The 24,670-nt window shown below is 36.4% G+C and overlaps 1 protein-coding gene across 2 annotated transcripts in view; it reads left to right on the plus strand.

Moving 5' to 3' along the window:
• WDR17 (WD repeat domain 17) overlaps positions 1-24,670 on the plus strand; it is a 108,801-nt gene that overhangs the window by 21,343 nt on the left and 62,788 nt on the right. Inside the window, exon 2 of one of the 2 annotated variants that reach the window (XM_044387580.3) lies at positions 18,286-18,414. In XM_044387580.3, the coding sequence (XP_044243515.2) occupies positions 18,292-18,414 (123 nt within the window). In that variant the 5' untranslated portion in view covers positions 18,286-18,291. Of the gene's footprint in view, positions 1-18,252; positions 18,415-24,670 lie in introns of those variants that run through there. The other variant, XM_057303413.1, reaches the window with a different exon arrangement.

Raw genomic sequence — 24,670 nt, forward strand, 5'->3', positions numbered from 1 at the left:
TTAAGGTTTATATCTCCACCTTATTCTTAATTTCTTACCATTTTATTGGAATAAATAAAACAGATTCCAAACAGGAAAAAAAAATACTTTGTGGAATAAAGGGGCATTAATGCTGTATCTCAGAGAGAGAGACTTAAGCTAATATGTCCCAAAATATGATGCCTGGGAGTGGCAAGTGAGGCTGAAAACTCTAAGAAATAAAGTAAAGTGTCCAAGTGAAATTAGGAAATATAATCCAATTATACGATATCTATATGTGGACGAGTTCATTTCAGGTTTTTCCCCTTTTAATTTTGTTAGTATTGGAAAGAACTGCTGTGGGTTCTTAGTGTGTAATTTTTTAAATTTAGATTATATACCTGACAGCAGAAATGTGCAGTTTAGTGTTTTGTACCAGCAAAATGTGCTCATTAGCATCATTAGTATAAAAGAAACATTGTGAGCTTTCTAGAAATCCCCCTCATGGCTCCTTTCTGTCTCTACTTCCTTGCCTGAAGAAAATTCTCTCATAACTTCAACATTATAGATTAGCTTTGCTTGTGTTTAAGCTTTTTATAAATGGAATCATGCAACATGTATCCTTTCATGTTTGACTTTTAATTGTTATTCCATCGTAGGGCTTATCCATTTTGTTGTGCATAGTTCATTTTAATAATATTGTGTAGTATCCCAGTGTGTGACTGTATTACAGTTTTTATCTCCCAGTTTGGGGGAATCTGGTTCTTAGGGGAGATTTGTATCTTTTCTTCCCCAACCCTTTTCTGTGGCAGCCAAACTGTGCTTTGTATTCATGGTGGGTGTTGAGTAGGAGACCATTTTTTTGCACCTCCCCAAACAGATCTGTGCTTTGTTTTGGTACAAGATGGGAGCCTGAGATGCCTTCCTGCCCACCTCCCAGGGACAGACAGCTTTTGCTTCTTCCCTTCTCCCAGAAGTACCTGGGGAAAGGAAGGAGGATTTTCTGTCTCTTTCTGGAGGTAGATATGGTTTGATTTTTCTCTTCCTCCATTGTCCCTGGCAGTGAGGGTGTTTGTTTTCTCTTTCCTAGTAGTTGGAGGATTCCTTTCATATGAGAGAAGGATTCATGGATGTTTATGGTGTTTTGTGCTTGTCAGCTGTCTACAGCCAATTTCTTCCTGCATATCTGAACAACTGAGGGGTACGATGCCTGATTTGCCCCCAGTCTTTCTCCTAAGCTCCCAGTTGAGGCCTGTGGAGAAGATCTTGCATCTAGTTATTCCAAACTGATGCTGTAGTTCACGTTGGCCTTTGGGAATTAATTACCACTTTATCTGATTTTTCTTACCTGCTTTTGTGACAGTCACCTCTTTCTCCCATGCCTCGTCAAAGGTGAAACTCTTAGTGTGTCCTCTCTCTTCAGAGAGGGGCCTGTTATGCTTTGGAATTTTCTTGACTGCTTTCCAACCTGACAATTTAATGTTATCTTCCTCCACAGAGAATATATACTTTTGCTTTTAGAAAGTAGTAGGGTGGGGAAGATCAGCTGAATCCAGTCATTGAATTTATTTGAAGCTGAGCCTAAGTCTTTGTAAGGGGTGGTCTAATTCTGTTTCATTCTTAGTCTTAAGATGTAGACCCAGGTAGTTCTCACTGAAAGGACACCAAAATTAGGTCACATTTTTGTTTGGCAGCATCTGAACTCCAATTTTTTCCCCTCAGGCCCTATGAGATTACTGAAACTCTTCATAACTTTTCAGTATTTTAGCTCCTACTTTTATAGGCAGGTCTTATTGGGGGAAAAGTAGCATTCCCTGCCGTGCCCTTCATCCCGCCACTACCACCAAAGAAAAAGTGTCTGGCTAGCCCCTTTGGACTTCTCTTGGGGCTTTTTTTTAGTTTGAGATTTTACATATTCTTACCTAGCATTTTTAGTTGTCCTCGATAGAAGAATTGGAGACGTGTGTATACACACACGGTATGTATGGAAGTATATAAATGTGTGTGTGTGTGTGTGTGTGTGTGTGTGTGTGTGTGTATGTGCACACTTGTCTGCCATTGCTGGAAGCCAAGATTTTGTAAGTAGCAGTCTTTTAAATATATAGAATCACTCCTAGGATTCAAAGCACACTTTGTATCTGCTCTCGAACTCAGACTTCCTCTTGACATTTTTATGTAGAGTTTTAATCCAGTTGGGATGGACAGCTCCCCAGATCGTATGATGTAATGCCTTTGTCGTCCGCCCTCTACTAACTGATGCCTCAAGAGGAGTCTGTGTTCCTAGTAAGGGTGAGCAGGCAGATGGCCTCAGATCTCTGTCATCTTGTACAGCATCTTTAGCATGAGGCCCGTGTGCACATCCTGAGTCTCCTTCCCAACCCCTGTCCTCTCCCCTAACTTACCATGACTTTAGACAGGACAGGCACAGGCAGAGGAAAGGGGATAATTGTGAGCAATGCCATTTATTTTCTACTTCATTCTACCCTGTTTGATTGAATAAGCAATGGCCTCTGCTTATTTCACGTTTACTTAGTTTGTTAGGAAACTTAAAATATAATTGCTGTCTCATAAGACAGCAGAGACGGGGGCTGACTAAGGAAGTGTAGGAACTGGAGCTAGCACCGTAGGTAAGAGGACATAACTTGGAGGAGATGATTTAGTACAGAAAAGATCGCCTACAAACAAAATTTCAGAGGATGAAGCCAGTATCTTGGTCGGAGACAGCAGGTAAAACTGGATGGAAAAATCTAAATGTAGAGTCAAAACAAACATCATGGAGCCCAACATTAGCGTAGGCAGAACATGTCATTTTACTCTTTTAGGGTTTTAAACAGGCACAAGTAAATGAGAACATTATCAAGTTAGGCAGAAGAAAGCAGAAATAAACATTTCAGGATGTGGTACAATTAGATTCACATAAAATCACAAGCAGAGAACTTCTCGTACTTTCATTTCTAGACCAGGGACTGCCGACATGTGTCTTGATTTTAATCCCCATTTTTATAGTAGAACGTTGATGACTGGCAGATACAACCAGCTTCTCAGAATGAGAGCAGGACCCTACTTTAAAACTTAAAATTGCTCTATCCCCTAGATGGTCCTAACTGTTCTAACACAAAGAATTACAAAGCACTTCTAAACAAGGGAGAGTCATAGCAAAGTGGAAACATCACATGCACAGGAATGGATCACACAAAATGTGCTGATTACTTTTCCCTTATGAAAAGAAAAACTCAACTGTTCTTCAATGATTGTTAGAGTTTGAAAAAGAACGTGAGTTAGCTCAGATTCCTTATATAAATATCTTGCTATATTTAGTTCATTTCAAAAAATCCTGTCTTTTAAAACTGTTTTGCTAAGGACATAGGCATAACTCTGTAAATCTTGCTTCTTTCCTACAGTCTTTAGACCCCAATTTCCTCATGTAGGTAAGGTGAGAATATTGAGTTGATCAGCTAATCTCCATGGAGATTGCCTATAGTCCTGTACTCAAGAGGTAATGTATCAGTTAGCTATTGCAACAAAAATACTTTGTTACAAACCACTCCCAAACTCAGTGAAATACAACGTGAAACATTTATTGTGCTCACAAGTATAACACCAGGATTTTACAACAGGTCTGGCTTGGCTGAGTGTTTCTGCTTCTTGCATAGATCTGTGATTTGTCTGTGGCAGCTCTACTTCTTATGTCTCTCATCCTTCTTGGGCAGCAGGGTAGCCATGGAATGTTCTTCACATGTTGATAGCTGAGGCACAAGGGTATGAGGCACAAGCCAGAGCTTGGAACTGAAATACTCTGACTTCTTCCCACATATCTCTGAGAAAAACAAGTCATAGGGCCAGTCCAAAGCAGTAGGCAGTGGTATACAGTCAGCCCATGATGGGTCATGGCAAACATAGAGAGATACAGGAAGGAATATGAAAAAGAACCAATAATCAAACTTCAGGTTACTTGTGCGTTTGGATATGAATGCCTATAGGAACTTTTCTGACAATACACAACATTTTACTTCATTCTCAATATTTTCTTTAACATGACATTTACCCGTTGATTACTGTCATTTACTTCCATCACTGGTCATAAAAGGTAGTAAGAATTTTCTGACTGTGAATTAAGTTAAAGTTGGGATTTTAGCAATAGTTAGTCAATTAGATCCATGGACTAATGCACGGATATAAATCTGTGTACTAAGTGCCACCATGACTGTCTTCTTCCTGTCTCAGTTTCTGCTCAGTGATCATGACATGCTTCCCCTCTGAGGTCAGCTACAGGTTTTAGCTCTGCACTCCTGGCTGTCCTAACCCATCAAACAGATGTGAGAGTTGAAAACTGTTAGTTGTTTTTACACTAAATGAACCAGATTCTATTCACTCTCAGATCATCAAAACATCTGACTACCATCAGGAATATGTATCCTTATGCAAGATAGTGTTTCATCTGGGATTACATGATGTGAAATATTTTACTTTTCTTAATTCTTGTAAGTATGGTAAATAGTGTTCATGGAAAAATATCACAAAGTAAGGCATTGAACTATTGTGTGCCCTAGGAATTCATTTTAACTACATTGTATTTAAATTGGTAAATAAATATACTTGCACCCGGTATGATTATAAAATAATTTTACCAATTCAAGTTGGCATTTTATTTTATGCTTAAAAAATGTCTTAAATGATTTGGTTAGCCATTTCCCTATAAGGAATTGAATAGTAGTCCCATTTCATTTGTTGGTGAGTATATTACCTGTCACTTGGGTACTTTTCTTTAGACCCTTTCCAAGTTTCAGAAATATGTAAGTTTACTTCATGTGAACTGCCATTAGTTGACAGACTTCTAGGGCTGTGAGCGTCAATTCACTGAACAAACATTTTGTATCTTCTGTACAAAGATGAACAAGGCAAGTTCCTTTGCCTTGGGGAACTCACAATTTGTATGTACACAAATAATCACTATCTAATACTTGCAAATATGTAAATAAAGGCAAACAGATGAGGGATTTGGTGCATTTGAGAAAGTCTTCAAAGAAGGAGGATTTTTAAGTTGTGCCTTAGAAGACCGTAAATGCGATAGATCTCATTATTCACAGCAAGAGCGGAAAGGACAGCTCAGGCAAAAGCATTTAGAAACTAACATGAATAAAGGGATGATGGTATAAAACATGTTTAGGAATTGTAGTGCAAGCAGGGATAGGAGTGAGTAAACTATTTTATTCGTTCATACAAGACATGATGAGGGGTTTTGCTAAAACATTGACTTTAGAGATGGAGAGAGGGCCTTTTGAAGAAATAGTTTAAAGATAGCTTGATAAGACTTGGTGATCAAATATAGTGGAACAGGAAGGGGAAGGTGATGAAAGAGTCAGAGACAGCTTGCTGTTTTTATCTCAGGTTACTGTCCAGAGTATAATGATAGTCATTGAAATGGGGAATGCAGGAGAAAGTCAAGAATGTTCAGAGGTGGTTGAAAGGGTCCAATCAGGAAGTCATCAATAAATAAATAAATCTAGAGATTATATCAGTCCTACAACTTCCTATGAAAGTGAGAGCCTATTCCCAAGCATTTTGACCTGAGGCTTCAAGAAGATATTTGAAAATATTTCTAGAAAAAAAGGGAGAGGAATTAGTCTGAAGAAGTAAACATCAGCCATGGTGATGTTTACCATATGTCATAGAAGTGTACCTTTTTTATACCAGAACAAATGCTATCTTACTTTATAGGATATGAAGAATGAAACACTCAAATTACTCAAATGTTTTCTTTTTCTTTCTGCCCCCCCCCTCCCTCTCTTCTTTCCTTTTTTCTCCACTGAGATATAATGGTTTGATGAGTTTGCTGAGGAAAAGATCAGTCAGAATGTGCTGCTATATGTTGGGTGAAGCACATGAACTTTACAGAGGGTATTTTGAAGTCCACGTATTCTCCAGTATACCAAGAAATGTCTTCTTTAGCATGGCTAGTAAGTAGTATCTTCCAGAAGTGAGTAAAATGGAAAAGAAGCCAAATCCATGTGCTTTTGATTCTCTGCTGAACATATTAGCCCTCTATTAAGTGGTATGCAGTCTCCAAACTTTTTGAGGCCCTTAGGCAGTTAGCAGTTAACTGTGAAATGATTTAACTCTTAAGTATGGAGATGGAAACAAATAGAAATAAAGACTTGGCTTTGTCATTGTACACTTTCTAACCTAGAAGCTTTCTTCTGGCTTTATCTCCAACTCCAAAGGTTGAAAATAGAACTTTTCTGCTTCCCATTGCTTTGTGGTTTCTCTGGATTCCTTACTTGTAACTTGGTAACTTTTAGATATAATTTGCCTATTTCTTGCAACAGTTGAATCAAATATGTTTTTTTTAGAATGAAAACTGAAAGCCTAATATTTGATAAAGCATTTGCTGGTACTATACAACAACATAATGATTATTTGGTTTTTCTTTCCTATTCGAGTATAGGCTTACATTTTCTGGTTTAGCATTATTTTTACAGAAAGCATTATTTGTAAATTATTAAAACCGTTTCAGCTGAAATGTTTGTGCGCTTCTAGCTTCTTGTACTGAACAACATTTCACAAGGCAGATTTTGGTATAGCTGTTTGGTTGAAACGCATTATTGTTACTTTAGGTGCCGACTATTCTGATGCCGAGTTTCCAATTGCCTTGATTAAAGTAGAAACATACTATGGCTTGGATGACTTACATTTCAAATTGGTTTGAGCAAGATGATTGGTATGAAGGACTACGAAGAGTAAGATATATTTATGTTGTGTTTATGATTTTCCGTGGGTTTCTTTTTCTGCTTTACTACTCATGCAGCTGTATTTCTTTGTCATTTATGTTGCAGACAGTTTTGCATTGCGATATTTTGAGGGTAAATAAGATACTTGATAGATTCCAAAGCAGAGGTAAGAAGATAATATAAGTATAGTCATAATCATACATTGGAGAAAAGATATTTTTTTCTGTCCTTGTTTCACATTAATTCTTAATGTTTTTAGGTTGTCTTCAGGCTTTAAATATAAAGTAGAATTCTTTTTAATGAGATTAATGTATGAAAACAGTAATACTTTTAATAGTCATTTTACATAAAGAAAAACATTTAATGAAGTAGGAGATGTGTATGATAGTAGTATCTATTATATTAATATTGTAAAAGAAAATGCAAAAAGTTTCTGAAGAACACTGCCGTGTTCTATCTGATGAATTTTTAGGCGATTAATTATGTTTCAAAAGATTTGCATTGTTACCATGGCAACTTTTGTATAGTATTTTGAAAATAGCTATTCTGATCTATTATTACAGTCGTAGAAAACTGCTATTTAAAATTGCATCTAATCAAAATGGATTTAGTGTAAAATAATACGATGTCTTTTTGATTATTTTTCCCTTTTTAATGGAAGATTTCTTAATCATTTAAATGAAGGTGCTTTGGGGATTTATTTTTCTTACACAGCCTGGATTTTTCTTTTTATTAATGAGTGGAACAAAAAAAGCGAGAGTATCTTCCTGCGGTTTTACCAGCTTTCCTCCCTGTCATTGTTGGAGGGCATAAGATTCCAAAGATAGGAAGCGTGGCTTTTCCCTCCCACCTTACTTCCTCAGGGTCCCTCCTCCACGCGTCCATGAAAGACATTTTCTCAGTATATTATTTTCTTTTAGCTATCTTTTTAACTGTAATTCCTCAGCAGTTTAAAACCTCCTGCCTTTTGGGCTTTTCTTCAGATTTTTTTTCAGCTCTGAAACAAGCCGGTAAACATCTTTGCCAGTGAATCGCTGGAGAATGCCCTCATGTTGTAGGTGCTAAGGCATTCTTCAGAAAACAGGGTGAGAATCAGTGGGTGGCTCGTCATTCTGAATTTCGGTCTTATCCCTATATGATGGAAGTACCTCGGCTTATGAGTTTAAGAAGTCCCACTGGACGCACACACACCCTTTGTTTGTATTGTGTGTGTGCATTTTAAATGTAATAATAAGCACATTTTTGATGTTGAACTAGAGGGTGTTTTTTTCAAGTGTAGTCCATATATTTGTCAATGGGAGGGCATAGGGATGGTAGTCTTAACTTGCTAGAATGCTTTTTACTAAAATTGGCTGTTCCTTTGTTTAGTGACATTAGGGTAGTTCGTAGAGATGATGAGGATTCAAAATCTTTTTCTCCATCATAAGCCCCGTCTGCCCTTTAATACTACCATTGGCCTTTATAAATGAGCTCCTGGCTCTGAGACCTATTATAAGAGTAGCTGTTCTTATATATAGAAACAGTTCAACCCTGAAATTACCATATTGTCGTCTTCATGAGTTTGAGCTGCTTCTGGCTCAAGTTTTGGTCAGTTCTTATATAGACTTAGATGAGAATGAAAGATCCTATTCTAAATAATGAAAATTGGCACATGAATATGGACTTTAATTTCCTCTTAAAGGCCAGCTTATTATTCAGATGATGTGCATGTGCTTATATATCCTATATAATCAGCATTCAGCATAGCAAATTTTTCAATAGAATTTTTTTCTCCTTATTTATTTAGAAGCAACATTACAGCATTGTAGTGTGAGGTTAGAATGTACATGGAAACAACAGATTTTATAATAGTACAGAGGACCATATGGGATGAATGAAAGTATGGCTGTGAGGTTATTACGTTTCACATGAAGCAGAACAGTAACACAGAGTATAACAGATGTTGGCGAGGATGCAGAAAAAGGGGAACCCCCTTACACTGCTGGTGGGAATAGAGTATTTCTTTAGATGTTCACAGGAAAAGCTAAGTTGGATTTTTTAGTTAAAATTGTAATTTAGAAGTATAATGATTGAAAAATTACATGCAAGTGTGAGTTTGATCTTTAGCACAAAATTATGATAGAATTAATTTTGATATAATTAATATTTATGGCATATGTATATATTTCTACAGATACACATACACGTTTATATGAACTTGATTTTAACTTCGTTTTATAATTTTGTTTTTGGTAGTGTTGTAACTCTAGCCATGTTTTAAAGTTCATTATGATTATTTCATATCAACATACTCTTGCTTATTCAAAAGTGAACTTTAGGGGCGCCTGGGTGGCGCAGTCATTAGGCGTTTGCCTTGGCTCAGGGCGTGATCCCGGTGTTCCGGGATCGAGTCCCACATCGGGCTCCTCTGCTGGGAGCCTGCTTCTTCCTCTCCCACTCTCCCTGCTTGTGTTCCCTCTCTCGCTGGCTGGCTATCTCTGTCAAATAAATAAATAAAAAATCTTTAAAAAATAAGTGAACTTTAATATTATACAAATCTAATATAAATTTACTCTTATCACTTTTTTTTACATTTATATACTTAATGTATAGAGCATCTGTACTGTACTTGTAATGTATGTGTTGTATTTCATATGAGATTGAAACAAAAAATTGAATTTAGGTTAAATAAACACTGTCTTTGCAAGTAGGCTGTTGCCAGGCTACTGGCACTGTCACTTACATGTGGGGTGACACAATGCTCAGACTTTCTTCCCGAAGCCTTTATAAATCTCCAGTATTCAGTGTACCACAGGGTTTAGTACTTCATCTTTAAAGTGCGCATGTTGTTTCTGGGCCAGAAAGATAATATTTTCCAAAGCAACAAATCTTTAGAATGGACATGGAAATTCTTAAGTCATTCACATAAAAATGAAACCTATTCTAAAGTAAGGGTAGAAAAGAATACTTAATATTTATCTGAAATCTATAATTAACTGTTACATTCAGTTAACATATACTTATTTACCTAAATATGTGACATTTTTTTTTTTAGGATTTATGTTTTAAAAAAGGTATATATTTTGGAATGGACTTGCAGTTGAACATTTTCCATTTTCAGTAATGCAGAATCATTAATTATGTAACCATTCGTGCTGACTACAAAGATAACAAAAGCTTCTGGACATTTCTTTTTATCTCCTTAGCAATTACAGATATCACTTAATAAAAGTTATATCATATTACATGTATTTTTAATAATATTTTTGAAAAATAATGTAGAAGTTTCAAACACTACCCATTTATTTTGTATTTATTTTTATTTTTTTATTTTTTTTTTTTTTAAAGATTTTATTTATTTATTCGACAGAGATAGAGACAGCCAGCGAGAGAGGGAACACAAGCAGGGGGAGTGGGAGAGGAAGAAGCAGGCTCATAGCGGAGGAGCCTGATGTGGGGCTCGATCCCAGATCGCCGGGATCACGCCCTGAGCCGAAGGCAGACGCTTAACCACTGTGCCACCCAGGCGCCCCTATTTTTTTAGTTTTTTAAAAGATTTTATTTTATTTTTTTTTTCCAGAGAGAGAGAGAGAGCGAGCATGAACGGGGGAGAGGCAGAGGGAGAAGCAGACTCTCTGCTGAGCAGGGATCCCGATGCAGGGCTCCATCCCAGGACCCCGAGATCATGACCTGAGCCAAGGGTAGATGCTTAACTGACTGAGCCACCCAGGAGCCCCAATAGTGCCCCATTAAATACATAATTAAGATTTATAAATGCAATAGTATTCATATATTTAATGATGTATAATTTTTTCAAATTTTATTCAAAATCATAGAGTTTTACAATAAGTTGCCATTTTGTTTTATCCTGCTTATTATTTTAATTGCTGAATTGGACAAGTTATTCAACTCTGAATTTACAAAGGAATTAGTTGTTAGATTGTAAGACTTGTGAAAGCTGCTTAGAAACCAGGTCATATCAAATCATATGACAATATTGAAATTTTTATATTCTCTAAATTTGGAAGTTAAAAAATAGTAAATTAAGAAAAGTAGCAAATCAAGATATACTGATAATTAAAGTAAAAAGAATTGACAAAATGGATTTTGAAGTAACTTATTTATTTTTAATAAATAGTTAGCAGAGGGACTTTGAGTTTCTAGTCTGGCAGGTAAGGAGCTTAGAAGTCTTCACTTTGGCCTAAAATGGTAAAAAGCTGAGCAAACTGAAAAATCAGCTTTCTTCTTAAATCTCTAAGGGAAGTGAGGTCATGAGGTGAATTGCCTCTTCCACAGCTGGAGAGACGGACAGGCAGTTGCAGAAATTCACAACCTACTGGAGCAGAGACCTCCAGCTGAAACCTCCGTGGGAACCAGAGCCACAGTAGGAAAACCTGAACTATAACTGATGAATTGCTGGAGGCTCAGTCCCAAGTCTGAGAGTTAAAAACTCCAGGGAGGGCCCCAGGCTTGTGTGCTTAACCTCCAGGATCTCTACCAGGTCCTCCAAGTGAAATCAGGGCAAATACCTCATGCTTCTGGCAGGCGCAGAAGAAAAGGAACCACTTTGAAATATATCATGGCATTTTTTTCTTAGCAAGGCTGTTTGCAGGAGAAATTGTCTTACCAGAACCTAACCTGCTGGTTATTTCAGAGCCTAACCTATGTGGGCAAGGGAAATAACTAACTTCAGCCCATTGTACCCATCATGTCCCACCTAAGGGATAAAAAAAAAACAAACAACCCAAGAATCACTGGTGAAATTCACATTCCACAGGTGTAGGCTCACCAAAAGACAGAGACCTAATCATAGGACTATGGTATACTTCCTCTCCTGCCACAACTTACCATCCTATTACTAAAGGTCAGTTTACTACAGTTCCTTTTACCCAGTATATCATGTTCTCCTCTCAAGGAGAAGATTACAGGGCATATTAAAAGGCAAAAAAAGCACAGTTTAAAGAGAATAACAAGAGTCAAATATGGCAGGAATGTTGGAATTATCAGACCAAGAATTTGAAGGAACTATGATTAATATACTAAGGACTTTAATAAAAAAAAAAGTAGACAACATACAAGAACAGATGGATAAGTTAACCAAAGAGATGGAAATTCTAAGAAGAATCAAAAAGAAATGCTAGAGACCAGAAACACTAGCAAATGAAGAATATCGATAGTGAGCTCATTAGTAGACTTGATATGGCTGAGGAAAGAATTTCCTAGCTTGAGGATATGACAGTGCGGACATCCAAATCTGAAAAGAAAAGAGAAAAAAGAATGGGGAAATAAAAAACAGACTCTCCAGGAGCTGTGGGACAACTAAAAAGATGTACCATACACATACGGGAAATACCAGAACAAGAAGAAAAGAGTAAAAGCAACAGTTGAAGCAATAATGACTTAGAATTTCCCCAAATTAATGTCAGACAGCAAACCACAGATCCAGGAAGCCCAGGAAATACACAACATGATACATGCAAAAACAAAAACAACAAAACTGTACCTAGGCAAATCATATTCAAACTGCAAAATAAAAAAAAAAAAAATTAAAAAAAGAGAGAGGGAAAATCTTGAAAAAAACCAGAGAAGCAAGGATAAGAATTCATTCAACTACTCACAAACCATGAAAAAAAGAGAATGACTGAAATATTTAGAGTGTTCAGAGAAATTAAATACCAGCCAAGAAATCCATACTCTGTGAAATTATCTTTCATGAGTGAAGGAGAGATAAAGACTTTCTCAGACAAAAAAAATTTGGGAATTTGTTGTCAGTAGACGTGCCTTGCATCAAATGTTAGGAGAAGGTCTTCAGAGAAGGTAAGTGATATAGGTCAGAAGCTCAGATCTGCATCAACAAAGGAAGAGTATTGGAGAATGAATAAGTAAACGTAAAATAAAATTTATTTGTTTATTTTTAGATTTTATTTATGTATTTGACAGAGAGAGTCAGTGAGAGAGGGAACACAAGCAGGGGGTTGTGAGAGGGAGAAGCAGGCTTCCCGCCGATCAGGGAGCCCGATGCAGGGCTCTATCCCAGGACCCTGGGGTCATGACCTGAGCCGAAGGCAGACGCTTAATGGCTGAGCCACCCAGGTGCCCCAAAAAACTTTCATTTTTCTTATTCTTAATCTTATTAACAAATAACAGTTTGTTCAAAATACAAATGCAACAACGTATTTGATTATGTATGCTTTTATACACATACACACGCATACTCACATATGTACATATATATATGCTGTGTTGCTTATGTATAAGCGAAATGAATGACAGCAATGATACAAGGGTTGGGAAGAGGAATTAGGGATATTTTGTTATTATAAGGTGGCCACAGTACCTGAGAAGTGATATGGTGTTATCTGGAAGTACACTTGGATTAGTCGTAAATGTACAATACAGAGTCTGAGACAATCACACACACAAAAATTTTAAATGAGACATAATTGATAGGCTAAGAAAGAAGAAAAAATTGAATCATATAAAGTGCTCAGTTGAAACCAGAAAAGAAAGAAAAAGTGTGGAAGACAAAAACAGGAACAAATTGAGATAATAAAAATAGGGTAGATACTACTCCAAGCATATCAATAATTACCTCGAACATCAGTGATCTAATGCACTAATAAAAAGACAGAGACCCAACTATACATTGTCGACGAGTAACTCAAATTAAATGTAAAAACGTATATAGATTAAGAGTAAAGGGTTGAAGAAAGATATACCATGCTAACACTAATTAAAAGAAGTGGGTATAGCTATGTTAATTTCAGACAGAGCAGAATTCAGAACAGGGGTAAAGAGGAACATTACATAGTGATAAGAGGGTCAGTACTCCAAAAAGACATAACAGTACTTAATGTGTCTGTGCCTAATAGCAGAGTATTGTCATCCCTGAGGCAAAAATTGATAAAAACGCAAGGAGAAGTAGATGAGGACACTATTATAGTTGGAGACTTTACTACTCTGTCAGATGGAACAGATCTACCAGACAGAATCAGTAAGAACGAAGTTGAACTGTATAGCATCTTCAAGCAACTGTATCTAATTTGCACCTACAGAATACTTCCCCCAGCCACAGCAGGTTGCACATTCTTCTCAAGCTCACATTCCCCTAGACAGACCATATTTTGGGCCATAAAACACATCTCAACCACTTGAAAGTAAAGAAATAATACAAGGTCTGCGCTCAGACATCAGCAGAATTCAACTAGAAATCAACAACAGAAGTATAACTTGAAAATCCCCAAATACTTAGAGACTAAACAACAGTCTTCTAAATAACACATGGATCAAAGAAAAATTCCTAAGAGAAATTGAAAAGCATTTTGAACTAAATGAAATTGAAAATACAGCAACACAATTTATAGGATGCAGCAAAAACAGTGCCTAGAAGAAATTTATAGCATTTAATGCATATATTACAAAAGAAGGAAGATCTAAAATTAATCATCTAAGCTTCTTCCTTGGGAAACTAGAAAAAGAAGAGCAAATTAAATACAAAGTAAGGAGAAAAACAGAAATAATAAAAATTTAGGTCAGAAATCAATGAAATCAAAAATAGAAAATCAACAAAACTAAAAGCTGCTTCTTTGAAAAGATCAGTAAAATCTATAAGCATTTAGCTAGACTAATTAAGAAGAAAAGAGAAAAGGAACATATTACTAATACCAAAAATGAAAGAGGGGATATCGCAATATAACCTATGGACATTAGAAGGATGATACAGGAATACTACATCAATTCCATACCCCAAAATTTGGTAACCTAGATGAAATGGACTAATTCTTTACAGACACAATTTGCCAAACCTCACAGAAGAAATATACAATGTGAATAGGCTTACATCTTAAAGAAATTGAATCAATAATTACATTTTATGATACTGTGATTTGTAAGAAATATATGTTTGGTCATTTAGATGACCCAATTTCTCAAGTGTTGAGAGCCATAAACGTGTCTTTTGTTATGCTAATGAGGTGACTTTTAGAAAGCACCTAAGGACGGGGGGCTCATCCCTGGCTGGAGCCAACGTAGGATTAGAGAGTTGGAACTTTTAGTCCTACCCCTTGACCTTCAGGGAGGGGAGAGGGGCTGGAGGGTGAAAGATTGCCAATGGCCAGTGATAGAATCAATCATGCCTATATAATGAAGCCTCCACGAAACACAAAAGGAAGGGGTTCAGAGGGCTCTCCAGTTGAGGAACATGTGGCCCACTCTGAGAGGACAGAATCTCATTGACCCTTCCCTTATCCCTTGCCTTACGCATCTATCTGGCCGTTCCTGAGTTATATCCTCTTTTAATAAATGTTTCTCTGAGTTCTTGAGCCATTCTAGCAAATTAAAAGACTTGAACAGACCCTTCACTGAAGAAGATAGATGGCCTGTAAGTATGAAAAGATGTCTGACACAGGGAATTGCAAATTAAAACAGCAGTGAGTTACTCCTGTATCTCTATTAGAATGGCCTATCCAAAACACTGACAACAGCAAAGGCTGGTGAGGATGGGAAACAGCGGGAACTCTCATTGATTTCTGGTGGGAATGCAAATGGTACAGACACTTTGGAAGACAGTTTGATCATTTCTTATAAAATAAACATATTCCTACCAGGATCCAGCAATCACTTCCTTTTGCACTCCTTGTTATTTACCTAAATGAATTGAAAACTTATGTTTACACCAAAATCTGTGCATGAATGTTTATAGCAGCTTTCTTCATAACTGTTAAAACTTGGAAACAACCAAGATGTCCCTCAGTAGGTGAATGGATACATGAACAGTGGTACATCCAGAAAAGGGAATATTTTTCATTGCTAAAAAGAGATGAGCTACCAGGCCATGAAAATACATGGAGGAAACTTAAATGCATATTACTAAGTTAAAAAAGCCAATTTGAAAGGTTGCACACTGTATAATTACAATATGACATTCTGGAAAAGGCAAAACTATGGAGAGTATAACAATATCCGTGGTTGCCATGGGCTATTGAGAACAGGAGAGATCAATAGGCAGAACAGAGAGGATTTTTAGGGCAGTGTTATCTATTCTATACAATCTAAGATGGTGGATACATGTCCTACATTTGTCAAAACCCATGGAATGAATAACAGCAAGAGTGAACCCTGATGCAAGCTATGGACTCTGGGTGATGAATGTGTCAGTGTTGGTTCATCCTTGTAACAAATGTACCAGTCTGATGGGAGGTATCAATAGTGGGGGAGGTTGTGTGTACCCGGGGACAAGGAGTGAATGGGAACTCTGTAATTTTTACTCAGTTTTGCTGTGAAGCTAGCACTGCTCTAAAAACAGTTTATTAAGTTTAGAAAAGATTTAAGAAACAGCAGAAAGTGAAAATTTTTAAAATGATTCCATTTTACCTGTTTAAATCTTTCTCCTATGTTTCTTTCCCAGATATAAACTCAAAATTTGCTTAAACATAAATCAGAAACCATTTTTACTTACACACAAACATTATTAATAGTAATCATAGACCCCAAAGGTAAACTTCAAAAGCCTATTTGATTCACAGTGTGGTTGAAATAATAATATATTTTCAATGAAAAGTAGTGTTGTAACATTACTAGTGTAGAAAAATACGTATATTTTTAAAACTTTGACAGGAATGCTAGTGCTTGAGGAAATATGGGTGCCAGAGGAGGAGGAAAAAAGATTTTTATAGTTAAGCACTCAAGGACTGAATGAAGCATGGTTATCATGGAATTTTTCACTTCAAATAAATTTTTACTTTAAAAAAAACACTAGTCCCACTTAGATAAGGGGATTTAATGGGATGAAGATAGATTTGGGGAAGAAAGAGGAAAGTAGAAGAGATCTTTTCTAGAAGGTGGAAATAGAAAGGATATGAAGAAGAAAGTAACTTCAAAAATAAATGGGAGATAGCGTAACTGACTAGAAATTGCTGAGCATTAAAATAAAGGAGAAATACAGGGTTATGGTCAGTACATGATTCCACTGATACTGAAGAGGAAGCAGGTGATACAGAGACACTGCTTTATTTTTCAACGACAGTGTCAACTATCCTTGGTTCAGAGTAGCTTGTTTTAAACCGCTAGGTGGCAGGGTAGAGAGAGAAGACGCAGGTTGAGGCGGACGGTTCCGGGGGATACACTGAACACTACCTATTAGACTTGAGTCATAGGTCAGATGTATATATATTTATGTGTTAATGTTGCATATGTGTGATATGCACATATTGTGTTAAGGCAATAACATTTTGCTACTAAAATAATATGAAACTTTTGAACAGCATAAACAAAATAGTGATTAAAAATTGACTTTTGGATATGTTAGTCATTGTGAACCAAATTTATTATATCTGCCAGGTATTTACTTAATTTTTCAAAAATATTTTAAGGTTATAATTGCTATTTATATATTTTCCTTATTTTAATCAGATATGAAATTGACAGTGAAAAATTGATATTTGCATGGTATAACTTTGCGGTATAAGTGAACATTGTTAAGAGTCCTCATTTTTAGACCGATATTTTTTACTGTATTAGAAAAGATAATCGAATAATGGTCTGGATTCTGCCTTGAAAAAGTTTGTTTTGGTCAATTAATCTATTCTTGAATGCCATTCATGAGGTGACTATGTAGGGTAATACTCAGAATAGTTTTTTTGTTTTTGTTTTTGCTTTAGTGTTTTCCCTGTATCTGTGTTTTCAATATGATCATAGACTTATGAACGGCCTCACTCTTGGTTTCTTTTTCTCCAGCATCCTAGAAGAACTGAGTTTAAAGTTTACACATAGATTCACAGAATCCCTTGAACGGAGAGGAATGGTAGGGTTTCTTTGAGATAGAAGGAACAGACTCATGCGTCTGAGTCCAGCTCATGCTCTGTGCGGCTTGGAGCTGGATCTCCATCCCTGCTTGCTGACTCCTAGCCGGACAGATTCTGTGTCTCCAGGGCTGTTTGCTCCACCATCCTCCACCCAGTCACATCAGCATTTTGTAACCAGTGGTTTCCAGCTTCCTTCTGTCCCATCTTCACAATGGACAGTCTTGTTAGTGCAGCTTACATACCTACCCTGTGTACCGCAGATAGTTTGTGCGAAGATACGGAGTCACTCTAAAGACAGTGATGTTCCTGGCAGAGGCCACAGTCCTCCCAATGTTGGCTCACAGTGTTTTGCACTTGAATTTGCTGCCTTGAATGAATTGCCAGTATTTAAAAATTGGTAGATTTTACACAAAAATCTAGATACTTCCATTTCTCTGGGAAGTTTCATGAATCTGGCAACAGGGGAGGGAGGGCCTTCTCCAATGGCACTAGAGCCCTTTAGATAGAATATGCACCTTCCGTTTCACCGTAGTCCCCACCACTCCTCTAGGATTCCCAGTCCTCGGCCAGGGCCAGGTGTTATTTGTCATTGATCATTTTCTAATCTCTTGCTTTTTAAATTTGAACTACCTGCCTTGATGTCTCTAGACATTTGAGGATTTCAACTCTTGTTCTCTGAAAGTATACATTGAGATTAATAGTCCTCGTAGAAATTTTTTTCAGGGCATAAAGATAAGGATTGATGAAGATAGCTATAAAATCATTAAGCTTACTGAATAATGAAAATGACTGCTATTTCTCCAAATTTGGTTTTCAAGGCAAACATGTCCCAGGTCAGGCAAGTGGGACTGCTGGCCGCCGGATGTCAGCCGTGGAACAAAGATGTGTGTGCTGCCAGTGGAGACAGGTTTGCGTACTGTGCCACCCTAGCCATCTATATTTACCAGGTAAAGTACTTTACGGATGCCTTTTGATTTCTAATTTTATCAGGTAAAGTTAATATTTAATACGTATCTTAAAATCCCTGTTATAGGAAAGGCTTAATACTGTAATTTAATTGATATTGATATTTTGTTGCTGTTTATACTTTATTGGTTTTACAATTCAAGCTTTTAGAAAATGCTTATATCATAGTTTCAAATTATTAGAAAAATCTTAGTTGATTTCATAAACCTTTATGTGTTGTTCATCAGAAAGAATTTCTTCAAGACTTAAAAGCTTCCAGTTTATGCGTGGTGAGCAATTAGAATCTAATGCTTTTAAAATTTATTTCCACATAAATAATTGGAATTCATTTATTCATTTGTTTCAGACCTTGCTCAGTAGCATTTCATATGAGAAAATCTTCAGTTGAAGAATGTGGGTCATCCATTAGAGACCATTATATTAAAAACAGTGCAGATATAAAATATTTTGAGATATTCTTGAGACACAAACCTTTATAAATCCTTTTTTTTCATGTCTGAACTCCATTCAGACATCTCTCATCAGTTCCCAATCTATAGAGCCAATGGCCTTCGGAATTGCCCCAGATAGGGGTGCCATAAACATCTTAAATCCAGGCCAATCTTTCTCCTCAAACCTGGAGTCAGTATTTCACTGTGAGCAGCTAACCACAGATGTGAGGGTTGGCTCTCTTTGGCTGACCTCTTCTCACCTCCTATGCCGCAGGTAACCAGGAGAGATCCTAGCATTTTATACCTTTATATCCTTCTCACCTAAACTATCCTAATAGTCTCTTACTATCCTCTTCACTTCTACTTTGACTCTCTCTATTTAAACATCAGTGTAATCAATCATCTGTAATGCAGATATGCAATTTTCAATCTTCCGCTGCTCGTTCCTTCATATTAACATCCAAACTTCATAGTGTGACGTTGTTTGCAATGTTTCTTTCTCCATCTCCTCTCACCTTGTGCCCTGGGCAGACCAAGCTAATTGTATTTTCCAAAACATCTCAGACTCTCTTATATCTTGCCTTTGCTTACACTAATTTTTCCATTTGCCTGTGTTGCCTGTTTAGAGAATGTTTTCTCATCTTTCAAATCTCACCTCAAGTGTATAAACTCTTTTCCATATTCTGCTTTTTCCTCTTTCCTATTGGCAAAGGACCTCATAAAATGGGCTGCCTCTCTGCCTGCTTCCCTTTACCAGAGTCCGTCTTCCTCACCTTTGAATTTCTCAAGTTATTCTGTACTCTCTGGAATTTAAGAGACTCATTAAATATTTTTTGAATGATATATTTTTTGTTGTTTTGAAATACCAACTAATTTCAGTTATGAGTGAAAAAAAATTATTGCATTATACTGGAATAAAAATCCTTTTAATTGCTAATAGTGTAGTTTATTGAAAATGAAAGAAATAATAGCATTAATCTATACACCAATTAATTTCCCACCATATCAAGTTAGATTTAATGCAGTCCATTACTCAAGATGTAGAAACAGCCAGCAGTCAAACTGCGTTTCAGTCTAACTCACATTTTTTCACTTCCCATTGCCCCGCAAGGAAGACAGCAGCAAGCCTGCTAATTGCCTTCTTTTTCCTCCCATCTGCCTCCTTTACACTTTGCCTGTCCCCATAAGCTTCTCACTCCCAAAGGTCTCCTACAAAATTTCTCCCTTAGTCTTAAGTCCCTAACTGCTCGTCTTATTTCCTTTTAGAGAAGAAGAATGTATCAATCAAGGTAAACTATTCCTCCAAGGAGTTAGGACAGTCAGAGAGTGGATGAAGGCAGAGCTTAATTTTTTTCATGTTCGCATGTGTCTTAAGTTTTATGTGACGTTTTATGACTTGAATAGGAAGATTGAGCTAAAATTATTAGTATAAAAAACTTATGAAGAAAATGTATATGTCATTGAAGACTGAAGCAAACTAAAAATCACCCTGATTTAGAAATTAAAACAAACAAACTCAGATGACAGTTCATTACAGAGTTCACTGTAAAAACTTGTTTCAAAGAATGCAAATAGAAAATATATTTATATTAAATGGTGACATTAACATTAAACTTATATTAATCAGTACCCTTTTAAATGTCATTGTCTAAATAGAAGTGCTTCAAAAATTATGCTACATAAATATAAAATATTATAATTATTTTCAAAGGGAATATTTATTAAATCATACCTAGGGTCAATGTACAGAGTCTGACAGTCTGTCACAGTCTGTATAATGATGCTGAAGTATTATCAGATCTGCCTGAACTATTAAATGATACTTGTCAATGCCATAAGAATTTTTTCCTTGACCATTGAATTGTGATGCAATAATATATTAACTACTCTAAAAATAATTTATGGTCCAACTCAATGTAATGGTATAGATTCATAATAGTGAATTGTAAATATAATAGGAATGTATTAATAAATTAATCCCCGTAAGTGTTCTGTATTGTGCTTACGATACTACTTAGATACTTTGTATAGTAAAGCCAGTGAAGATCATTGATATGCAACATAGCTTCTTCATGTATTTGTTGTACTTATAGCCTCTTACTGAATTTCTAAATTATATAGCAGTTTTTCTATTAGATACATTAGACACATTCACAGTATTTACCAAAGATAACTTAAATCACTGAATAACTTAAAACTTACAAACCTATTCCTAAATGTACAGAAAATGTACTTATATATTTAAACAGGCCAACTTGAGATTATTATAACATCCGTACTAATCGGATGAAAACTCCCTGGTACTTGGTTCTCTTTAATAATATTTTCATCGGAAGTTGTTCAGGAATAGCTGAAGTTCAAGTAGTAAGAGATATAAAAATTATAGAAGGGAAAACCTTAGGAAATAATTAGGTCATTAGTCAAAATTTTATATACAAAGATGTTTGCTACAGTATTATTTGTGATAGCAAAAGTTAAAAGTTGCTTAAATGCTAAACAATAGCATAATGGCTCATTTTTTAAATAATATTAACTGAATCTCTTCTCTTGGCCAAGGATCACGAGGCACTAGGAATGAAACTGAACAAATCAGGCAAATTCTTCTCACTGAATTTATATTTTTAGTAAGGACTGGGCAGGGAGACGGCACTAAATAAATAAATAAATAAATAAATATTTCAGGAAAAAATGTGTTCTACAAAGGATATAAAAGCAGATAATATGTTAGCGTCATTGACACCAAAAACAAAGGCAACAAAAACAAAAATAAACAGGTGGGACTACATCAAACTAAAATCCTTTTGCACAGCAAAAGAAACCATCAACAAAATGCAAGGACAGCCCACTGAATGGGAGAAAATATTTGCATATCATATATCTGATATCAGGGTTATATCCGAAATATATGAAGAACTCATACGACGCAATAGCAAATCAAACAATCGATCTGATTAAAAAATAGGCAGAGGATCTGAGTAGACATTTTTCCAAAGAAGACCTGCAGACGGCCAACAGACACATGAAAAGAAATCTCAACGTCACTCATCACCAGGGAAATGCAAATCAAAACCACACTGAAATATTACCTCACACCTGTTAGGATGGCTATTTTCAGAAAGACAAGGAATAACAAATGTTGGGGAGGATGTGGAGAAAATGGAACCCTCGTGCACTGTTGATGGGAAAGTAAATTGGTGTACCGCTATGGAAAACTCTGTGGAGGTTTCTCAAAAAATTAGAAACAGAATTACCATATGATCTAGCAATTCTGTGTCTGAGTGTTTATGTGAAGGAAATGAAAACACTAATTTGAAAAGATACATGCAATCCCATTTTCACTGCAGCATAGCCGAGACACGGAAGCAACCCCAGCGTCCACTGACAGATGAACGGATAACGAAAATGTGGTAGATGTACGCATACAATGGAATACTGTTTAGCCATAAAAAGAAGGAAACCTTGCTACTTGCTACAACACGGATGGGCCTCGAGGGCATTATGCTAAGTGAAATATGTCGGAGAAAGACAAATACTGTATGATCTCACGTATATGTGGAATCTAAAACAAAAACAAAACAAAATAAAACTGAACTCACAGAAACAGAATAAATTGGTGGGTGCCGGAGGTGGGGGTAGGATGGGGGTGAAATGGGTGACGGGAGTCAGAAGGTACAAACTTCCAGTTATAAACTAAGTAAGTCATGAGGATGCAGTGTAGAGCATGTTGACCGTGGTTGATAACACTGTACTTTGAAAGTTGTATATTTGAAAGTTGCTCAGAGAGTAGATCTTAAAATTTACCACAAGAAAAAAATTATAACTGCGTGTGGTGATTATTAAGTAGGCTTATGTGATCATTTAACTATACAGGCAAATATCAAATCATTATGTTGTATACCTGAAACTAATATATGTCAATCATATCTCAATTTAAAAAAAAATGATAGAGTATGGGACAGGTTTTGGGGTAGAGGTGGGTGTATAAATTTATTTCGGTATTGGGCTCAGAAAATAACTTTGTAAAGAGGCATTTTTGAACTGAGACCTGGATGGGAAAGAATGAATAACCATGAGCAAATCGATGGGGAGAGCATTCAAGGCCAAGGGAACAGCAAACAAAGCTTTGAAGCAGAAATAATTTTGCTGTAATAGAGAAACAAGGAGGTCAGAGCAGACAAGCAAGAATGCTTTACCAAATGAGCCTTGCAAACGGCAGAGGTTCATGATGTAGGGCATTGAAGGCCATTTACAGTTAGGATTTTACTGCAAGTATGTGGCTGAAGAAAGAATGGTGTAATAAATAGCTAGTACAATAATGATTTGAAACACTCTTCGATAATACTGTGAAATGTTCATTATTAAAAGGAAAAGCCAGGTACAACAAAATGGCATATACTGTACAATCTCAAACATGTTGAAAATGCTAGAAAGAAAAATTCACTTATAAATGGCACATTTACAAAGGAAATGGGAAAATTAGGCTATTTCTTTTTTCCGCTCACATACAAGAGCACAATGTAATGCCCTATCCAAAAAGCAGTAACAGAAAATGGGTCCAGGGATACTGCTCTGCAGACTTTAGACATCTTAATAATGTAATAATGAGCAGTCGGTTTATTTAATCCAATTTTTTAATTGAAATATAGTTAACATTCAGTGTTCTATTACTTCCAGCTGCACAACATACTGATTCAGCCATTCTCTGCATTACTATGGTCATGACATTAAGTGTCGTCAACATCTGTTACCATACAGTGTTTTTACAGTATTACTGCCTATATTCCCTGTGCTGTACTTTTCATCTCCATGAATTACTTATTTTATAACGGAAGTTTGTACCTCTTCACCCCCTTTATCTATTTCACCCTTCCCCCCACTCACCTCCTCCCTGGCAACTGCCACTTTGTTCTCTGTAGTTAAGAGTCTGGTTTTCTGTTTGTTGTTTCTTTTGATTTTTAGATTCCACATGTAAGTGAAATGATATGATATTTGTCTTGCTCTGTCTGACTTATTTCACTTAGCTTGGTACCTTCTACCTCCAACCATGTTGTCACAAATGGCAACATTTCATTCTTTTTATGACTGGGTAATATTCCATCATACACACACACACACACACACACACACACACACACACATCTTCTTTATGCATTTATCGATGGACCCTTGAGTTGTTTACATATCTTGGCTATTGTAAATAATGCTACAATAAAAAAATAAGGGTGCACATACCTTTTCAAATTAGTGTTTTCATTTTCTTTGGGTAAATACCCAATAGTGGAATTACTAGATTATGTGGTATTTCTATTTCCACTATTTTGAGGTACTTCCATACTGTTCCCATGGGTGGCTGTCCCAATTTACATTCCCCCAGCAGTCCTTTTTCTCCACATTCTCACCAACACTTGTTATTTCTTGTGTTTTTTATTTTAGCCATTCTGACAGGTATAAGGTGATATCTCACTGTGGTTTCGATTTGCACTTCCCTGCTGATGAGTGATGTTGACTGATGTTGGCCATGTGTACATTTTCTTTGGAAAATGTCTGTCTAGGTCCTCTGCTCATTTTTTTTTTTTTTAAATATTTTTTTAAAGATTATTTATTTATTTATTCGACAGAGATAGAGACAGCCAGCGAGAGAGGGAACACAAGCAGGGGGAGTGGGAGAGGAAGAAGCAGGCTCATAGCGGAGGAGCCTGATGTGGGGCTCGATCCCATAACATCGGGATCACGCCCTGAGCCGAAGGCAGACGCTTAACCGCTGTGCCACCCAGGCGCCCCTCTGCTCATTTTTAAGTAGATTATT

This window comes from Ursus arctos, unplaced genomic scaffold (assembly GCF_023065955.2).
Source record: "Ursus arctos isolate Adak ecotype North America unplaced genomic scaffold, UrsArc2.0 scaffold_27, whole genome shotgun sequence".
NCBI classification, from domain to species: Eukaryota; Metazoa; Chordata; class Mammalia; order Carnivora; family Ursidae; genus Ursus; species Ursus arctos.